The sequence below is a fragment of the Giraffa tippelskirchi genome, chromosome 1 (genome assembly GCF_054371585.1).
Source record: "Giraffa tippelskirchi isolate mGirTip1 chromosome 1, T2T-mGirTip1v1.2.pri, whole genome shotgun sequence".
Taxonomy (NCBI): Eukaryota; Metazoa; Chordata; class Mammalia; order Artiodactyla; family Giraffidae; genus Giraffa; species Giraffa tippelskirchi.
The window spans coordinates 198,774,825-198,795,204 of NC_137275.1; the positions used below are offsets into that span (position 1 = coordinate 198,774,825).

The 20,380-nt window shown below is 37.6% G+C and overlaps 1 protein-coding gene across 19 annotated transcripts in view; it reads left to right on the forward strand.

The window, feature by feature from the left end:
- Window positions 1–20,380, forward strand: part of ERCC6L2 (ERCC excision repair 6 like 2) — a 176,592-nt gene that overhangs the window by 85,622 nt on the left and 70,590 nt on the right. For 17 of the 19 annotated variants that reach the window (XM_081523003.1, XM_081522914.1, XM_081522967.1 and 14 more), the window contains exons 12-13: window positions 3,395–3,490; window positions 18,413–18,512. In XM_081523003.1, coding sequence (XP_081379129.1) covers window positions 3,395–3,490; window positions 18,413–18,512 — 196 coding nt within the window. The remainder of the gene's footprint in view (window positions 1–3,394; window positions 3,491–18,412; window positions 18,513–20,380) is intronic. The other 2 variants (XM_081522887.1, XM_081522986.1) reach the window with 1 other exon arrangement.

Here is a 20,380-nt window from a genome sequence, read left to right on the forward strand (position 1 = left end):
TTTGGTATCCTCTCTTTCTTTGCTGAGACTTAATATTTTTAATTTGTTTCAAGCATATTTCAAGCATTTTTGAAGCATTTTTATTGTGGCTGCATTTAAATCCTTGTCAGATAATTCTAACATCTGATTCTTTGCTGTGTTGTCAAATGTTAATTGTCTTTTCTCATAGAAATTGAGATTTTCCTAAATCTTGGTAAGAGTAGTAATTTTTTATTGTATACTTGATGTTTTGAGTATTATGTTATGAGACTCTGTATCTTATTTAAAACTTCTGTTTTAGCGAGACACCATGCCAGCCACTTGAGGTAGAAATCCATGTCTTTTGCTTGGCCTATGTTGATATCCTGAGATTGAGGCACTTTATTGCTACTTCTGCATGGCTTTCCCCACACTACAGAGGGGACCTTGGTTATAGCTTGGCAGAAGTCAGAAGTTCCAGCTCCTTTATCAGTCTTGCCTGACACTACCTGAATGAGAATGAGAGGCACCTCTTTATTGTCAGGCAAAGATGGAAATTTAGTCTCCCCACTCAGCCTTGGATGACCAAGTTAGGGTTAGGGCCACAGATTTTTTTTTCTATAGTGTTTGCAGTAATAGGCTGGTTATTGTCTTCATTTTTCTGTCTTAAAACTCTATGCCTTTCCTGGTTCTTTGCCTAAAGAAAGAGGCTTTTCTTAGGTTTCTTTCTTTTTTTTTTTTGGTCTGTGACTGTTTGCTCTTGACATTTCCAGTTCACTGGCTTCTCCCGAGGAGCTTCCCAGGTGATTCAGACAGTAAAGAATCTGCCTGCAATGCAAGAGACCCAGGTTCGATCCCTGGGTCGAGAAGATTTCCCTGGAGAAAGGCATGGAAACCTACTGTGGTATTCCAATCTGGGATATATTAGGCAAAACTACAGCCAGGAAACTCACTGCCATGTCGTTCCTCTTGTGGTCTGTAACCAATCTGTGTTCCCTCCAGCTTTCATAATCTTGTGTTTCATTTCATATATAATGTCCAGGGTTTTCAGCTGCACTTAGAGGAATAAAGACAAGTATATTTTTTAAGTATGTATATTTATTTAGTTAGAGTATATTAGCAGTTTTTAAAAGTTATATTAGGAAAATCCTAGATAATAGTGTTTGAGTATCCAAAAAATGTAAAAATCAGCACAGCCTACTTAAACGAGCTCTAATGCTCAAATTTCTTAGAGATATTCTATTACTCTTGTTGTTCAGTCACTAAGTCATGTCCAACTCTTTGCAACCCCATGGACTGCAACATGCCAGGCTCTCCTGTCCTTCACTGTCTCCCAGAGTTTGCTAAGATGCATGCGCATTGAGTCAGTGATGGTCTCTAAACATCTCATCCTCTGCTTCTCCCTTCTTTTGCCTTCAGTCTTTCCCAGAATCAAGATCTTTTCCAGTGAGTCATCTCTTTGCATCAGGTGGCCAAAGTGTTGGAGCTTCTACTTCAGAATCAGTCCTTCCAATGAATATTCAGGGTTGATTTCCTTTAGGATTGACTGGTCAGATCTCCTTGTAGTCCAAGGACTCTCAAGAGTCTCCAGTGCCGCAATCCGAAAGCATCAGTTCTTTGGTGCTCAGCCTTCTTTATGCTCCAGCTCTCATATCTGTACATGACTACTGGAAAAACTATAGCTTTGACTATATGGACCTTTGCTGGCAAAGTGATTTCGTTGCTTTTTAGTATATTGTCTGGGTCTGTTATAGCTTTCCTTCCAAGGAGCAAGCATCTTCTAATTTCATGGTTGCAGTCACTGTCCGTAGTGATTTTGGAGCCCAAGAAAAGAAAATTTGTCACTGCTTCCACTTTTTCCCCTTCTGTTTGCTGTGAAGTGATGGGACCGTATGCTGTGATCTTAGTATCTGAATGATGATTTTAAGGCAGCTTTTTCACTCTCCTCTTTCACCCTCAAAAAGAGGCTCTTTAGTTCCTCTTCACTTTATGCCATTAGAGTGATACCATCTGCATATGTGAGGTTGTTGATATTTCTCCTGGCAATCTTGATTCTAGCTTGAGCTTCATCCAGCTCAGCATTTCACATGAGGTAATCTGCATAGAAGTTAAGTAAGCAGGGTGACAATACAGAGCCTTGTCATACTCCTTTCCCAGTTTTGAACCAGTCCATTGTTCCATGGCTGGTTCTAACTGTTGCTTCTTGACCTGCATGCAAGTTTCTCAGGAGACAGGTAAGGTGGTCTGGTATTCCCATCGCTAAGAATTTCCATTCTTAGAGATCCATACAGTCAAAGGCTTGCTGTGATCTACACAGTCAAAGGCTTTAACATAGTCATTGAAGCACAAATTGATGTTTTTCTGCATTTCCCATACTTTCTCTATGATCCAACAAATGTTAGCAATTTGATCTCTGGTTCCTCTGTCTTTTCTAAATCCAGCTTGTACATCTGGAAGTTCTCAGTTCATGTACTGCTGAAGCCTAGCTTGTAAGATTTTGAGCATAAGCTTGCTAGCATGTGAACTGAGTGCAGTTATATGGTAGTTTGAACATTCTTGGGCATTGCCCTTCTTTGAGATTGAAATGAAACCTGACCTTTTCCAGTGCTGTGGGTACTGCTGAGTATTCCAAATTTGCTGACATATTGATTGTAGCATTTTAACAGCATCATCTTTTGGGATTTGAAATAGCTCAGCTATAATTCCATTACCTCCACTAGCTTTGTTCTTAGTAATGCTTCCTAAGGCCTACTTGACTTCACACTCCAGGATGTCTGGCTCTAGGTGAGTGACCATACCTTCGTGGTTTTCTGGGTCATTAAGATCTTTTTGTGTAGTTCTCTGTGTTCTTGCCACCTCTTCTTAATCTCTTCTGCTTCTGTCAGGTCCTTAGTATTTCTGTCCTTTATCCTGTCCATTCTTGCATGAAATGTTCCCTTGGTATCTCCAGTTTTCTTGAAGAGATCTCTAGTCTTTCTCATTCTGTTGTTTTCTTCTATTTGTTTGCATTGTCCATTTGAGAAGGCCTTCTTATCTCTCCTTGCTCTTCTCTGGAACTCTGCATTCACTTGAGTATATCTTTCCCTTTCTCCTTTGCCTTTCCCTTCTCTTCTTTTCTCATCTATTTGTAAAGCCTCCTCAGACAGCCATTTTGCCTTTTTGCATTACTTTTTCTTTGGGATGCTTTTGATCACTGCCTCCTATACAATGTTATGATCCTCTGACCATGGTTCTTCAGGAATATTCTAGAGTGGTACCAAAAAAAAATGTTCCATAGCAATTTTCCTTGTGGCATATTTGTGTTTTAATTACCTTACTTTTATAATGTTAATGTAATTTTGTATTTATTTTGTTAATAGAAACCTGGCATCATTGAGTTACAGAGCAAAATTTATTTTTACTGTTTTAATGTGCTTTTTTTTTAAATTTACTCCAGGGCTGGTGGACTAGGCCTTAATTTTGTTGGTGCCAATGTGGTTGTATTATTTGATCCTACATGGAATCCAGCCAATGATCTTCAAGCAATTGACAGGTACAATGGTGACAAAATTTGATGTGACCTGTAAATGCTTAAATCTAGAAATGCTCCTGAATTTTTTAGGTTGCCTGTAATGTGACTGTGATTAGAAGATAAGGAAAACATTGTAAAATTTTTTTAAACTTTTATTTAAGATAACCCTGAACCTTTAAATCCACATGGCAGGCTGTTAGTCATTTATTTCCCCTCCATCTCAAAACCTCATTATTGCGACAAGATTAATTTAGAAGAGATAATAAATCCCTACTCCTGCAGGAAAGTCAAAAAGGCCACTACTAGTAGATCAGAAGTTTTAAGAAACTCATGAAAGAATTTTTATGATGAAGGGACCAGCAGAGAAAAGCTACAATCCAAAGTCAACAGGAGAGCATAGAGAAGTTTCAAGCATGAGATCAGCAACTTCAGGATATGAGAGTAGACCAGAGTACATCATTCCAGGAAATTAATGTGCTGACTCTAAAACAGCTTCCTGTCCATACTTTGTACATAAAGAGGGGTTGACCTATAACATGTGCTCCTTGATCAAAACTGAAAGAATCATTTCATAAATTTTATAAATAAGTGGGAAATCAGACTGACAAAATATTGTTACAATGGTTGTTTGCACCAGATCATAAAGCATGGAAACCCAGCTTTCTTAAACAGTCCATTTCATCATTGTCTGAAAGTTTTCTGAATACAATTCCTTTATCTCCTTAGTTAAATTTATTTCTAGATATTTTATTCTTTTTGATACGATTGTAAATGGGATTTTGTTATTTCTCTAGTAGAGCATTGTTAATGTATAGAATGCAACAGACTTCTGTATATTAATTTTGTATTCTGCAGCTTTACCAGATTCATTGATGAGCTCTAATATTTTTTTTCTTGCATCTTTAGGATTTTCTGTATATAGTGTCATCATCTATAAACACTGAATTTTACTTCCCCTCTAACTTGGGTATGAGTATATTGTTAGCTGTGGGCTTATCATGTATGGCCTTTTTTATGTTGGGGCATGTTCCCTCTATTTTCAGTTTATTGAGTTTTTTTTTAATCATAAATGGATGTTAAATTTTGTTGAAAGCTTTTTCCACATTTATTAAGATAATGTAATTTTTATTCTTCTGTATGTTAACATGGTATATCACATCAATTGATTTGCAGATATTGAATCCCTTGTATCCCTGGCATAAATCTCACTTGATCATGACGTATGATTCTTTTAATGAGTTGTTGAATTCAGTTTGCTACATTTTGTTGAGGATTTTTGCTTCTGTGTTTATCAGTGATATTATCTGTGATTTTTATGATATCTTTGTCTGGTTTTGGTATCAGGGCAATGCTGACCTCATAGAATGAGTTCAAAATGAGAGTAGTTTGAGAAAGATAGTTTTAACTCTTCTCTGAATGTTGAATTCATCTGAGAAGCTGTCTGGTCCTAGACTTCTTTGTTATTGGTAGTCTTTTGATTACCAGTTCAATATTATTTCTAGTAATTAGTCTGTTCAAAATTTCAATTTGTTCATGGTTCAGTCTTGAGATTCATTTCTACTAATTTGTTCATTTCTTAGTTATTCACTTTATTGGTGTATAATTGTTTGTAGTCATCTTTTATGATCCTTTGTATTTCTGTGATGTCAGTTGTGACTTCTCTATTTTCATTTCTGATTTTATTGATTTTAGTGTTCTCTCTTTTTTCCTTGAATCTGGCTAAATCAGTTTTTGTTACCTTTTGAAGAACCAGCTCCTAGTTTCATTGATCTGCTCAAATTTTTTAGTCTCTGTGTCATTTATCTCTGCTCTGATGTTTCTTTCTTTCCTTCACTAACTTTCAGTTTTGTTCTTTTTCTAGATCCTTGAGGTGTAAGTTAAGTTTAGGTTGTTCATTTGGGGTTTTTTTCTTGTTTCTTGAGGGAGGCTTGTAATGGTATAAGCCATGAAACTGCTCTTACTGAGTCCCATACATTGTGGATCATTGTGTTTCCACTTTCATTTGTCTGCAGGTATATTTTTATTTGTTCATTGATTTCTTCAGTGGTTCATTGTTTTTTAATAATGTATTGTTTAAACTCACATATTTGTGTTTTTGCAGATTTGTTTTTAACTGGTTGATTTCTCATCTCTATAGTTATGATCAGAAAAAGATGCTTGATATGATTCCAATCTTAAATTTACTAAATTGTTGCCCAACATATCGTCTGTCCTGGACAGTGTTCCATGTGAACTTGAAAAAAAGGTCATTCTTCTGCTTTTGGATGAAATAGTCTATCTTTATCTATTTAGTCCATCTGGTATAATATGTTGTTTAAGGCCAGTGTTTCCTGATTCATTTTCTCTCTGGATGTTCACTAACCCCAGTAATGTCAGTGGGGTGTTAAAGTTCCCTACTATTAATGGTATTACTATCAGTCTCTCCTTTTATGTCTGTTAATATTTGCTTTATGTATGTAGGTGCTCCTTTGCCAGATGCATATGCATTTACAATTGTTATACCTCCATCTTGAATTGATCCCTTGATCATTATGTAATGTCTTTGTCACTTCTGCCATCTTTGTTTTAAAGTCTTGCTTTTCTGGTGTGTGTTGCTACCCTAGTTTTCTTTTCCTTTGCATTTGGAAGGAATATCTTTTCCCATCCCCTCAGTTTCAGTCTGCGTGTCTGTAACTCAAGAGTGAGCCTCTTGTAGGTAACATATAAAATGGCTCTTGTTTTTGTATCCATTCAGCCACTCTATGTCTTTTGATTGCAGCATTTAGTTCATGTACTTTTAAAGTAGTTATTGATAGATATGTTTTCCTTTACATTTTGTTGTTTTGTGGTTGTTTCTGTAGTTCTTTTTTATTCCTTTCTTCTTTTGTTATCTTCTTTGTGATTTGATAGGTATATTTAGTGTTATGTTGGTATTCCTTTCTCTTTTTTCCGTATGTTTAGAGTTTTGGTTTGTGGCTACTGTAAGATTTAATATAGCATTCTTATCTATTTATGGGGCTTCCCTGATGGCTCAGTGGTAAAGAATTCACCTACCAAGGCAGGAGACATGGGTTCGATCCCTGGGTCAAGAAGATTCCCTGGAAGAGGAAATGGCAACCCACTCCAGTATTCTTGCCTGGGAAATCCCATGGAGAGAGAGGAGCCTGGCAGGCTACAGTCAAAGAGTCAGTCATGACTTAGTAACTAAATAACAACTGTCTATGTACATGATTATATTAAGTTGCTGATCTTTTAAGTTCACACACATTTAACAATCCTAAACTTTAACTCTTCCCCACCAGAATGTTTATTATTTTTTACATTATATTTTATATCTTTTTGTTTTGTGTGTTCTTTAACTATTTTTATGGATATACATAATTTTACTACTTTTGTCTTTTAACCTTCCTACTAGCTTTATACATGGTTGATTTACTACCTTTACTGTATATTTACCTTTACCAGTGAGATTTTTTCCTTCCATAATTTTCGTGTATCTAGTTGTGGCCTTTTCTTTTTCACGTAGAAAAGTCTCTGTAACATTTCTTGGAATTTGGTTTGGTGGCACAGAACTCTTAGCTTTTACTTATCTGTGAAACTTTTGATCTCTCCAGATCTATATGAAACTCTGCTAATTAGAATATTCTTGTTTGTAGGTTTTTACCTTTCATCACTTTAAGTATATTGTGTCACTCCCTTCTGGCCTGCACAGTTTCTCCACAATGCTCATAGAATTATGCATTTGCCTTTGTATATAATTTGTTGCTTTTCCTTTTTCTCTTTATCTTTAATTTTTGACATTTTAATTACATAAATTTTGACATTTTAATTACAATGTTTCTTGGTGTGCTCCTGTTTGGGTTGGTCCTGTTTGGAACTTTTTGTGCTTTCTGGACCTGAATATCTTTCCTTTTCCAAGTTAGGGAAGTTTTCAGCTATTATGTCTTCAAATATGGCCTCTGCCCCTTTCTCTGGGACCCCTATAATGTCAATGCTAGTATGTTTCCTATAGTTCCAGAGGTCTCAAACTGTCCTTCTTACTTTTTATTCTTTTTCTTTTTTCTGTTCAGCTTCAGTGATTTCCACTGCTGTGTCTGCCAGCTCATTGATCCATTCTTCTGTATCATATGATCATCTGTTAATTCATTTTAGTATATTTTAAAGTTGTATTTTTTATTTTTTTTATTGCAATGTAACTGAAACATATAACATATAACATAACATATATAACATATAATGGCATATAACATCATAGTGTTTTATAAACAAAGTAGTGTTTTTTTAAAATTGAATTAGTTTATTTTCTATTTTTTAATTTTACAATATTGTATTTGTTTTGCCATACATGGACATGAATCCACCATGGGTGTACATGTGTTCCCCTTCCAGAACCCCCCTTCTACCTCCCTCCCCATCCCATCCCTCTGGGTCATCCCGGTGCACCAGCCCCGAGCACCCTGCATCATGCATTGAACCTGGACTGGCGATTCGTTTCACATATGATAATTTACATGCTTCCATGCCATTCTCCCATTCATCCCACCCTCGCCCTCTCCCATAGAGTCCATAATACTGTTCTATTTATCTGTGTCTCTTTTGATGTCTCGCATACAGGGTTATCTTTACCGATTGACTAAATACCATATATATGTGTTAGTATACTGTATTGGTATTTTTCTTTCTGGCTTACTTCACTCTATATAATAGACTCTAGTTTCGTCCACCACATTAGAACTGATTCGAATATATTCTTTTTAATGGCTGTGTAATATTCCGTTGTGTATATGTACCACAGCTTCCTTATCCATTCGTTTGCTGATGGGCATCTAGGCTGCTTCCATGTCCTGGCTATTATAAACAGTGCTGAGATGAACATTGGGGTACACGTGTCTCTTTCAAGTCTGGTTTCCTCAGTGTGTATGCCCAGCAGTGGGATTGCTGGGTCATATGGCAGTTCTATTTCCAGTTTCTTGAGGAATCTCCACACTGTTCTCCATAGTGGCTGTACTAGTTTGCATTCCCACCAACAGTGTAAGAGGGTTCCCTTTTCTCCACACCCTCTCCAGCATTTATTGCTTGTAGACTTTTGGATAGCAGCCATTCTGACGAGCATGAAATGGTACCTCATTGTGGTTTTGATTTGCATTTCTCTGATAATGAGTGATGTTGAGCATCTTTTCATGTGTTTGTTAGCCATCTGTATGTCTTCTTTGGAGAACTGTCTGTTTAGTCCTATGGCCCATTTTTTGATTGGGTCATGTATTTTTCTGGAATTGGGCTGCAGCAGTTGCTTGTATATTTTTTAGATTAATTCTTTGTCAGTTGCTTCGTTTGCTATTATTTTCTCCCATTCTGAAGGCTGTCTTTTCACTTTGCTTATAGTTTCCTTCGTTGTGCAAAAGCTGTTCATTTTAATTAGGTCCCATTTGTTTATTTTTGCTTTTATTTCCAATATTCTGGGAGATGGGTCATAGAGGATCCTGCTGTGGTTTATGTCGGAGAGTGTTTTGCCTATGTTTTCCTCTAAGAGTTTTATAGTTTCTGGTCTTACATTTAGATCTTTAATCCATTTTGAGTTTATTTTTGTGTATGGTGTTAGAAAGTGTTCTAGTTTCATTCTTTTACAAGTGGTTGACCAGTTTTCCCAGCACCACTTGTTAAAGAGATTGTCTTTTCTCCATTATATATTTTTGCCTCCTTTGTCAAAGACAAGGTGTCCATATGTGCGTGGGTTTATCTCTGGGCTTTCTATTTTGTTCCATTGATCTATATTTCTATCTTTGTGCCAGTACCATACTGTCTTGATGACTGTGGCTTTGTAGTAGAGCCTGAAGTCAGGCAGGTTGATTCCTCTAGTTCCATTCTTCTTTCTCAAGATTGCTTTGGCTATTCAAGGTTTTTTGTATTTCCATACAAATTGTGAAATTATTTGTTCTAGTTCTGTGAAAAATACTGTTGGTAGCTTGATAGGGATTGCATTGAATCTATAGATTGCTTTGGGTACTATACTCATTTTCACTATATTGATTCTTCTGATCCATGAACACGGTATATTTTTCCATCTATTTGTGTCCTCTTTGATTTCTTTCATCAGTGGTTTATAGTTTTCTATATATAGGTCTTTTGTTTCTTTAGGTAGATATATTCCTAAGTATTTTATTCTTTTCGTTGCGATGGTGAATGAAATTGTTTCCTTAATTTCTCTTTCTGTTTTCTCATTGTTGGTGTATAGGAATGCAAGGGATTTCTGTGTGTTAATTTTATGTCCTGCAACTTCATTATTTTCGTTGATTAGCTCTAATAATTTTCTGATGGAATCTTTAGGGTTTTCTATGTAGAGGATCATGTCATCTGCAAACAGTGAGAGTTTTACTTCTTCTTTTCCAATCTGGATTCCTTTTATTTCTTTTTCTGCTCTGATTGCTGTGGCCAAAACTTCCAAAACTATGTTGAATAGTAGTGGTGAGAGTGGGCACTCTTGTCTTATTCCTGACTTTTGGGGAAATGCTTTCAGTTTTTCACCATTTAGGATAATGTTTGCCATGGGTTTGTCATATATAGCTTTGATTATGTTGAGGTATTGTCAATTTACATACAGTATTATATTAGTTTTGGGTATACAGATAGTGACTCAATATTTTTACAGATTATACTTCACTGAAAGTTATTACAAAATAATGGCTATAATTCCCTGCACTATGCAATATCTTCTTGTTGCTAATCTATTTTATATACAGTAGTTTGTATTTCTTAATCCCATTACCCTATCTTGTCCCTATCCCCTTCCCTGACCCCACTGGTAAGCACTTGTTTGTTTTCTATTTCTGTAATTGTGTTTCTGTTTTCCTATATATGTATTCATTTGTTTTATTTCTTAGATTCCACATCTAAGTGATATCATATAGTATTTATCTTTCTCTGATTTAATTCAGTAAGCATAATGTTCTCTAGGTTCATCCATGATGCTGTAAGTGGCAGAATTTCATTCTTTTTTATGGCTGAGAAATAATCCATAGGAAAGCTATGACAGACCTAGACAGTGTGTTGAAAAGCAGAGACATTACTCTGCCTTCTCTGTATAGTCAGGGCTATGGTCTTCCCAGTGGTCATGTACAGTTGTGAGAGCTGGACTGTAAAGAAGGCAGAGCACCAAAGAATTGATGCCTTCAAACTATGGTGGAGATGACTCCTGAAAGTCCCTTGGACAGCAGGGAGATCAAACCAGTCAGTCATAAGGGAAATCAACCTTGAATGTTCATTGGAAAGACTGAAGCTGAAGCTCCAGTATTTTGGTCATCTGATGTGAAGAGCCAACTCATTTGAAAGGTCCCTGGTGCTGGGAAAGATTGAGGACTGAAGAAGAGGGCATCAGAGGATGAGATGGCTGGATGGCATCACTGATGCAATGGACAGGAACTTGGCAAACTTCAGGAGATAGTGAGGGACAGGGAAGCCTGGTGTGCTGCAGTCCATGGGGTCACAAAGAGTCAAATATGACTGGGTGACTGAACAACAACAATAATCTATTCTTATATGTATACCACATCTTTATCCATTTGTTTGTTGATGGACACTGGATTGCTTCCATATCTTGGCTATTGTAGTTACTACTTCAGTGGACATTGGAGTGCATGAATCTATTCAAATTAGTGTTTTCATTTTTTTAGATATATACACAAAAGTGGGATTGCTGGATCATATCATAGTTCTATTTTTAGTTTTTGGAGGAATCTCCATATTGTTTCCTATAGTGGCTGCACTGATTTACATTCCTACCAGTAGTGTACAAGGGTTCCTTTTTTTCTCCATCCTTGCCAACAGTTGTTTGTGGTCTTGTGATGACAGCTATTCTAAGAGGTGTTAGCTGATAGCTCACTGTGGCTTTGATTTGCATTTCTCTAATAATTAGTGACATTGACCATCTTTCAGGTTCCTGTTAGCTTAGGATGATTTCTCTTCAGGTTGTCTGCCCCATTTTTGATTGAGTTGTTTGGTTTTTTTGACATGGTTTTCTTGTTACTGAGTTGTATGAGCTATTTATATTTTTTGGATAATAACCCCATGTTGGTCATATCATTTGCAAATATTTTCTCCCATTCCTTAGGTCATTGTCTCATTTTGTCAATGGTTTCCTTTGCTGTGCAAAACCTTGTAAGTTTAATTAAGTTTCGTTTGTTTATATTTGCTGTTATTTCCCTTGCCTTAGGAAACCGGTGTAAAAACAGTTGATACAGTTTATGTCATAGATTGTTCTCTGTTCTCTTCTAGGAGTTTTATGGTTTCAGTACTTAGATTTAGGTCTTTAATCCATTTTGATTATTTTTGTTGTTGGTGAGGAAATGTTCTGTTCTCATTGTTTTACATGTGGCTGTCCAGTTTTCCAAGAACCACTTGTTGAAGAACTATTCTGTCCATTATATATTCTTGCCATCTTTGTCATAGATTAGTTGTCTACAGGTGCATGAGTTTATTTCTGGGCTCTTTATTCTGTCCTATTGATATGTAAAGTGTTTGGGAGAGAGTTTCAATTTCAGATGAAGGGACTCTGATAACTCAAAGTCATATTGTTGTTTATCCTTCAGTCCCTGTCCAGATCTTTGCAACCTCATGGACTGCAGCACACCAGGCTTCCCTGGCTTTCACTATATCCCAGAGTTTGCTCAAACTTGTGTCCATTGAGTTGATGATGTCATTCAACCATCTCATCCTCTGTTGATCCTTTTTCTTATTGCCCTCAATTTTTCCCAGCATCAGGGTCTTTTTCAGTGAGTCAGCTCTTCACATCAGGTGACCAGTGTATTGGAGCTTTAGCTTCAGCATCAGTCCTTCCAATGAATATTCAGGACTGATTTCCTTTAGGATTGACTAGTTTGATTTCCTTGCTGTCCAAGAGACTCTCAAGAGTCTTCTCCAGCACCACAGTTCAAAAGCATGAATTTTTTGGTGCTCAGCCATCTTTATGGTCCAACTCTCACATCAGTACATAACTACTGGAAAAACTAAAGCTTTGACCATATGGACTTTTGTTGGCCAAGTGATGTCTCTGCTTTTTAATATGCTGTCTAGGTTTGTCATAACTTTCTTCCAAGAAGCAAGCATCTTTTAATTTTATGGCTGCAGTCACTGTCTACAGTGATTTTGGAGCCCAAGAAAATAAAGTCTGTCATTGTTTCTATTTTTTCCACATCTGTTTGTCATGAAGTGATGGGACTGGATGCCATGGTCTTAGTTTTTTAATGTTGAGTTTTAAGCCAGCTTTTTCCTTTTCCTCTTTCACCTTCATCAAGAGGTTCTTTAGTTCCTCTTCACTTTCTGCCATTAGGGTGGTATCATCTGCATATCTAAGATCATTGATATGTCCCACAGCAATCTTGATTCCAGCTTGAGCTTCCTCCAGCCCAGCATTTCACGTGATGTACTCTACATAGACATCAAATAAGCAAGGTGACAGTATACAACCTTGACATACTTCTTTCCCAATTTGGAACCAGTTCATTGTTCCATCCTGTTTTAACTGTTGCTTCTTGACCTGTATACAGGTTTCTCTGGAGGCTGGAAAGGTGGTCTGGTATTCCCATCTCTTGAAGAATTTTCCATAGCTTGTTGTGATGCACACAGTCAAAATCTTTAATGTAGTCAATGAAACAGAAGTAGATTTTTTTTGGAATTCCCTTGCTTTTTCTATGATCTAATGGATGTCATCGAAAAAGCAAGAGAGTTCCAGAAAAACATGTTCCTGCTTTATTGAGTATGCCAAAGCCTTTGACTGTGTGGATCACAATAAACTGTGGAAATTCTGAAAGAGATGGGAATATCAGACCACCTGACCTGTCTCTTGAGAAACCTGTATGCAGGTCAGGAAGCAAAAGTTAGAACTGGACATGGAACAACAGACTGGTTCCAAATAGGAAAAGGAGTACGTCAAGGCTGTATACTGTCACCCTGCTTATTTAACTTATATGCAGAGTACATCATGAGAAATGCTGGGCTGGAAGAAGCACAAGCTGGAATCAAGATTGCTGGGAGAAATATCAATAACCTCAGATATGCAGATGACACCACCCTTATGGCAGAAAGTGGAGAGGAACTAAAGAGCCTTTTGATGAAAGTGAAAGAGGAGAGTGAAAAAGTTGGCTTAAAGCTCAACATTCAGAAAGCTAAGATCATGGCATCTGGTCCTATCACTTCATGGGAAATAGATGGGGAAACAGGGCAAACAGTGTCAGACTTTATTTTTTTGGGCTCCAAAATCACTGCAGATGATGATTGCAGCAATGAAATTAAAAGACGCTTACTCCTTGAAAGGAAAGTTATGACCAACCTAGATAGCATATTTAAAAGCAGAGACATTACTTTGCCAACAAAGGTCCGTCTAGTCAAGGCTATGGTTTTTCCAGTGGTCATGTATGGATGTGAGAGTTGGACGGTGAAGAAAGCTGAGCGCTGAAGAATTGGTGCTTTTGAACTGTGGTGTTGGAGAAGACTCTTGAGAGTCCCTTGGACTGCAAGGAGATCCAACCAGTCCATCCTAAAGGAGATCAGTCCTGGGTGTTCATTGGAAGGACTGATGTTGAAGCTGAAACTCCAATACTTTGGCCACCTCATGCGAAGGGTTGACTCATTGGAAAAGACCCTGATGCTGGGAGGGATTGGGGGCAGGAGGAGAAGGGGACGACAGAGGTTGAGATGGCTGGATGGCATCACCAACTCGATGGACATGAGTTTGGATAAACTCCGGGAGTTGCTGATGAACAGGGGGGCCTGGGGTGCTGTGATTCATGGGGTTGCAGAGTCAGACACGACTGAGCGACAGAACTGAACTGAACAGTTGTTGGCAATTTGATTTCTGGTTCTTCTGCCTTTTCTAAATTTAACTTGTACATCTGGAAGTTCTTGGTTCATGTACTGTTAAAGCCTAGCCTGAAGGATTTTGAGCATTCCCTTACTAGCATGGTGGGCTTCCCTTGTGGCTCAGCTGATAAAGAATCCACCTGCAATGTGGGAGACCTGGGTTTGATCCCTGGATTGGGAAGACCCCCTGGAGAAGGGAAAGCCTACCCACTCCAGTATTCTGGCCTAGAGAATTCCAGGGATTGTATACTCCGTGGGGTTGCAAAGAGTCAGACACAACTAAGCGACTTTCACTTTACTAGCATGGTAGATGAGTACAGTTGTGCTGTAGTTTGAACATTCTTTGGCATTACCCTTCTTTGAGATTGGAATGAAACCTGACCTTTTCCAGTCCTGTGGCCACTGCTGAGTTTTCTAAATTTGCTGGTATATTGAGTGTAGCACTTTAACAGCATCATCTTTTAGGATCTGAAATAGCTCAGCTGGAATTCCATCACCCTCACTAGCTTTGTTTGTAGTAATGCTTCCTAAGGTCCACTTGATTTCACACTCCTGGATGTCTGCCTCTAGGTAAGTGATCACACCATCACGGTCATCTGGATCATTATGCCCTTTTTTGTATGATTCATCTGTGTATTGCTACCTCCTCTTCTTAATATCTTCTGCTTCTGTTAGATCCCTACCATTTCTGTCCTTTATTGAGCCCATCTTTGCATGAAATGTTCCCTTGGTATCTCTAATTTTCTTGAAGAAATCTCTAGTCTTTCTCATTCTGTTGTTTTCCTCTGGTTCTTGCCATTGTTCACTTAAGATGGTTTTCTTATCTCTCCTTGCTATTCTTTGGAACTCTGCATTCAGATGGGAATATCTATCCTTTTATCCTTTGTGTTTCACTTCTCTTCTTTTCTTAGCTATTTGTAAGGCCTCCTCAGACAACCATTTTGCCTTTTTGCATTTCTTTTTCTTGGGGATGGCTTTGATTACTGCCTCCTGTACGGTATTAGGAATCTCCATCCATAGTTCTTCATACATTCTATCTATCAGATCTAATCCCTTGAATCTATTTGTCACTTCCAGTGTATAATCATAGGATTTGATTTAGGTCTTACCTGAATGGCCTCGTGGTTTTCCCTACTTTCTTCAATTTAAGTCTGAATTTGGCAATGAGGAGTTTATGATCTGACCCACAGTCACTCCCAATCTTGTTTCTGCTGACTGTATAGAGCTTCTCCATCTTCGACTGCAAAGAATATAGTCAGTCTGATTTCAGTATTGAGCATCTGGTTATGGGCAGAGTCTTCTCTTGTGTTGTTCAAAGAGGGTGTTTGGTATGACCAGTATGTTCTCTGCAAAACTCTGTTAGCCTTTGCCCTGCTTCATTTTTTACTCCAAGGCCAAACTTGCCTGTTATTCCAGATACCTCTTCACTCCCTGTTTTTGCATTCCAGTCTGCTATGATGAAAAGGACATCTTTTTTTGGTGATAGTTTTAGAAGGTCTTGTAGATCTTAATAGAGCCATTCAACTTCAGCTTCTTCAGCATTGATGGTTGGTGCATAGACTTGGATTACTGTGATATTGAATGATTTGCCTTGGAAACAAACTGAGATCATTCTGTTGTTTTTGAGATTGTACCCAAGTACTGCATTTTGGACTCTTGTGTACTGCATTTTGGACTCTTGTGCAAGGGCTACTCCATTTCTTCTAAGGGATTCTTGCCCACAGTAGAGCTATAATAGTCATCTGAATTAAATTAATCCATTCCCATTGGTACACAGACAAATATCAAAATAAGTATCATTTTAACTTTGAGTTATAATTCTTCTTGTTTTCTATACAATTTTAAAAGACAAGTGCATAAAAATAACTATAAGTGTTCTGCTAATGAATACATGGCATGCTGCTGCTGCTAAGTTGCTTCAGTCGTGTCCGACTCTGTGCGACCCCATAGATGGCAGCCCACTGGGCTCCCCTGTCCCTGGGATTCTCCAGGCAAGAACACTGGAGTGGGTTGCCATTTCCTTCTCCAAGGCATGAAAGTGAAAAGTGAAAGTGAAGTCACTCAGTCGTGTATGACCCTCAGCGACCCCATGGACTGTAGCCCACCAGGCTCCTCCATCCATGGGATTTTCCAGGCAAGAGTACTGGAGTGGGGTGCCATTGCTTTCTCCAAATACATGGCATATAAAGATATAATTTATAACATCAATAAAATAAAGGGTTTTAGCAGAGCTGTAAAGGTGGTTTAATGCAATTGAAATTAAGTTGGTGTCAGCTTAAGATAGGATAAATTTGAACCCGTGCAGTCTGATTTGCAGAGCCTAGACTTTCAATTAGCCTCTTCCCAGTGACAGCTACTCAGGAAAATGGTTAAATGAAAACCACAGAAAAATTTCCATTTCCTTTTGACTTAACAACATTGTTGTAATTCTGTTCTTTTTCATCTAGGCCATCAGGACCTATCTTATTTATCCCAGTGGTCCCTCAAAATACAGTTCACTCTGCTTTGGCATTCAGTGAAAGTTAGTTGATGATAAAGCTAAATGAACAGGATTCCTGTTCTTCTCCCTCTCCTTCTGTTGACTCTGACTGGAGGAACCTAGAAGAAAAGTGAAGATACTGACCTCCACACTGTATAACAGTTTCTTGACACTCATCTTTACATGATTAAAGACCTTTTACATATTTGTACTTTATAGACTTAGAAATTGATGACGCATGGGTCCAGTATAACATGTTACAAGGTTTTATCTGTAAAGATTAAAGAGTAAATGTTCTAACACAGTCTGTCACTCAGCAAACAGTTGACTTACACCAAAGGACATTTCCTTAGATGCATTTGTATTTATCTTTAGACCCAAATGCCTTGTGGGAGAGAAAGAGGTTATGAGCCCCTCTCTATCCAGGCTGCAGGATGCAAGTGACAATGCAGTATCCCTGGCTTTGCTGTGTCACAAGAGCACTCATTCTTTTCTGGGAATGCAAGATTTTCAGTACCCCAATATGGCCTCTAGTAAAAGCCCTTCTCTGGGAGGAGGGATGGGCAAAGGAGGCAGAAGAAGCACCAAATATAACAACATAGTGTGACTTCATAAGGTCAAAATTAATTTTACCCCAACTTATAACATTTTCAAGCATGAGGCAGTATGGCCTTGCTGGTGATCCCCCATGAGTGTAACAGGTATTTAGAAGCAAGTGATCTCATTCAGAACATCCAATAAAACCTTCACCTGGGAGAAGCTACAGGGACTGTGCCTATAGTTAACCAGTGTGGTGAGTCAGGTTAGAGTTTTAATTAGCACTGCAGTCCCTTTCAAAACACCTGGGGTACTAATCAACTGAGTGATCCAGTCAGACAGACTATGTGGAAATCTCAGTAGGTGAAGGGTGTAAATCTGCATTTCTGTAGGCTTGCCAGTTGATTAACTGCTTTCCCTCAGGGTTTTTTTTTTTTTTTAACAGTTTCATTGAAGTGTAATTAACATACAATAAACTGCACATATATGAAGTGTACAGTTGATAAGTCTTGATATAGGAATATAGCATGAACCCATAACCACAATCAAAATAGCGAACATATCCATCACCCTTCAAATTTTCTTTGTGCCACTTTGTAATCCATCCCTCTTTCCTCTCCTGAGGCCCCTATTCCCAACCAACCACTAATCTGCTTTCTGTCACTATGGATTAGTTTGCCTTTTTGAGAGCTTTTATATAAATGGAGTCCTTTGTAAGCTTAAGACTGCCATAAAAGAAAAATATGAATTTAGGAAAAGTGTTTCACAGTAGAAGGTGATGTTTATAACAGAAATGAAGTTGATATGTATATGTTTTATACTCCTTTTTATATGAATTTCTGTTTTTACATGATTATTAAATAATACAGCCTATCTAAACATGGACAGAGGAGCCTGGCGGGCTGCAGTCCATGGGATCGCGAAGAGTCGGACACGACTGAGCGACTAAGCACAAAGCACAGCACATACCTGAACATAAGATTTTTTTTCAATTAAAATTTTAGTAATGTTTCATTTTTATATCCATAAAGCTACCTCCTGAACTTGAAGTTGTTTCACTTGATCTTGGTCGCCTTTTGTTTTTAATTTTTCTGCAGAGCATATAGGATTGGGCAATGCAGAGATGTCAAAGTGCTTAGGCTGATATCCTTGGGAACCGTGGAGGAGATCATGTACTTACGACAAGTATACAAGCAGGTGAATGTATTTCCCTTTTTCTATTTAAAAGTTAATGTTTGTCAGTTTTAAGAAATTAATAATAAATTTGTATACAAATATATTTTTATTGTAGCTATAATAATGAATTTAATAAGATGATGAAATATACTCTAGAATATACTTCTGTAAAACTAATTCTTAGGTTCATTGAATTTTAGAGCTGAAAGTTTCTCACAGTAATACTTTACTGTACACACAAATCATCTTGGGATCTTTAAAATACAGATTCTCATTTAGTAGTACTGGGTAGAGCCCAAGATTCTGCGTTTTTAACAAGCTCCCGGAAGTGCTAGCATGACTAGTCTACAGACCACAGTTTGAGTAGCAAGGTCACAGCTAAGTGTATGCCACAGTGGTGGTACCAGTGCACCCAGACATCCTCCCCTCTCTGGACAGCAGGCTTACCTAAGCCAGGTTCCATCCTTGAGTAGCCTTCTCTCAGAGTAGACATTCACATGTTACCATTTTCTATATGTGCCATAACATGAAGAAGACTGGAGAGGAATACCGTAGAGATATCTAATACAAACGTTTCATGTTGTATATAATGAAACCAGGACCCAGGATGCCCCAGTAAATGGAATCACTGGGATAGAACTCAAGTGCAGTAACTACCGTGCTGGTGTTTTTAATATTCATCTAAAATTGCATTAACTCTGTGATATCCTTAGGGTATCAATTACTGCTCCATTTATGCCTCTAAACAAAGTTTATTCAGTCTATAACTGCCCACTTGAGAAGATCTGGAATGAGGTTCAAGTTTAATTATAAATGTTAAATTTGAATTACTCCCTATATATTTAGCTGGAATCTGTTTAAGAGCAAACATCTGCTACATGTGGTGGTAGTTAACCTAAGAATGATCCAGCCTTAAATTTATACTATTGTCTTAATTCTAAAAGTAGAATTGTACACAGAAATTTTTATTTTTCTTAAAGCATTTAGCTCTGTAAGAAACTTTTAATCTTTTTGTTCTTTGGTATAGCACAATGCCTGAAAATTATCTTTTCAGACATATTTAAGTAATCTTGGAAAAAAGTAGAATACTATTTTTTGCATCCTTGGAGCAGCTCTTTAAAATACTATCTTTGACTTGTCACAAGTAAGACTCTTTTCTCAATCCCATTATATATGTTTCCTTTTGCCTATTTGGCCTGTTACATAATAATATGTAATAAAAAGTCTTCAGAACATGAAAGTAATTAAAGTTTTCAGAAGTTTGTATGGTCTAATTGCTTATTAAAATAAACCTTAGGGAACATTCAGTCATCAACTTGGTAGGCACAAATAAAGATAAGATGGCCATCATGTGAGAAATGACATAAATGTGACTTAAAAGATTGATTGGATTTTGAACCAAGGGTGCAAATGACAAACACACTCTAGCCTCACAAGTGTTCTCAGATCTCTTGGGGGGGAAAGTCTAAAATGGTGTTTTAAAAAACCTATAAAAATATTGGAAAGCAAAAGAGTTCTCTCTGTGGGCTAGCAATGATAAGGAACCCTGAAAGACAAAGGACAGCTGAGATCAGATTGAAGGAAGAAATCAGTCATGAGAAGATTACTGGAAAAGGTAGGTGCAACTTATGAATATTCCAAGCTGAGAGTCATGGATACTAAAAAAAGAAAGGAGCCTTGGGTTAAGTGTAATGCCCCCTTTTTGGAGTATTATTAATAATCTAACATGATCGTTCCCCCATTGTACCAAACTGCAGCCAATGGAAATGTCTGCTCTCAACTAGGAGCAAAACATAGAAATACTGGAGGGAAAGAAGCAAAGCTCCAAATTTTTGCTGAAATAGAGAAAAAAGTCCAAAATAATAAATGCCTGCAAACCCCTCTACCTG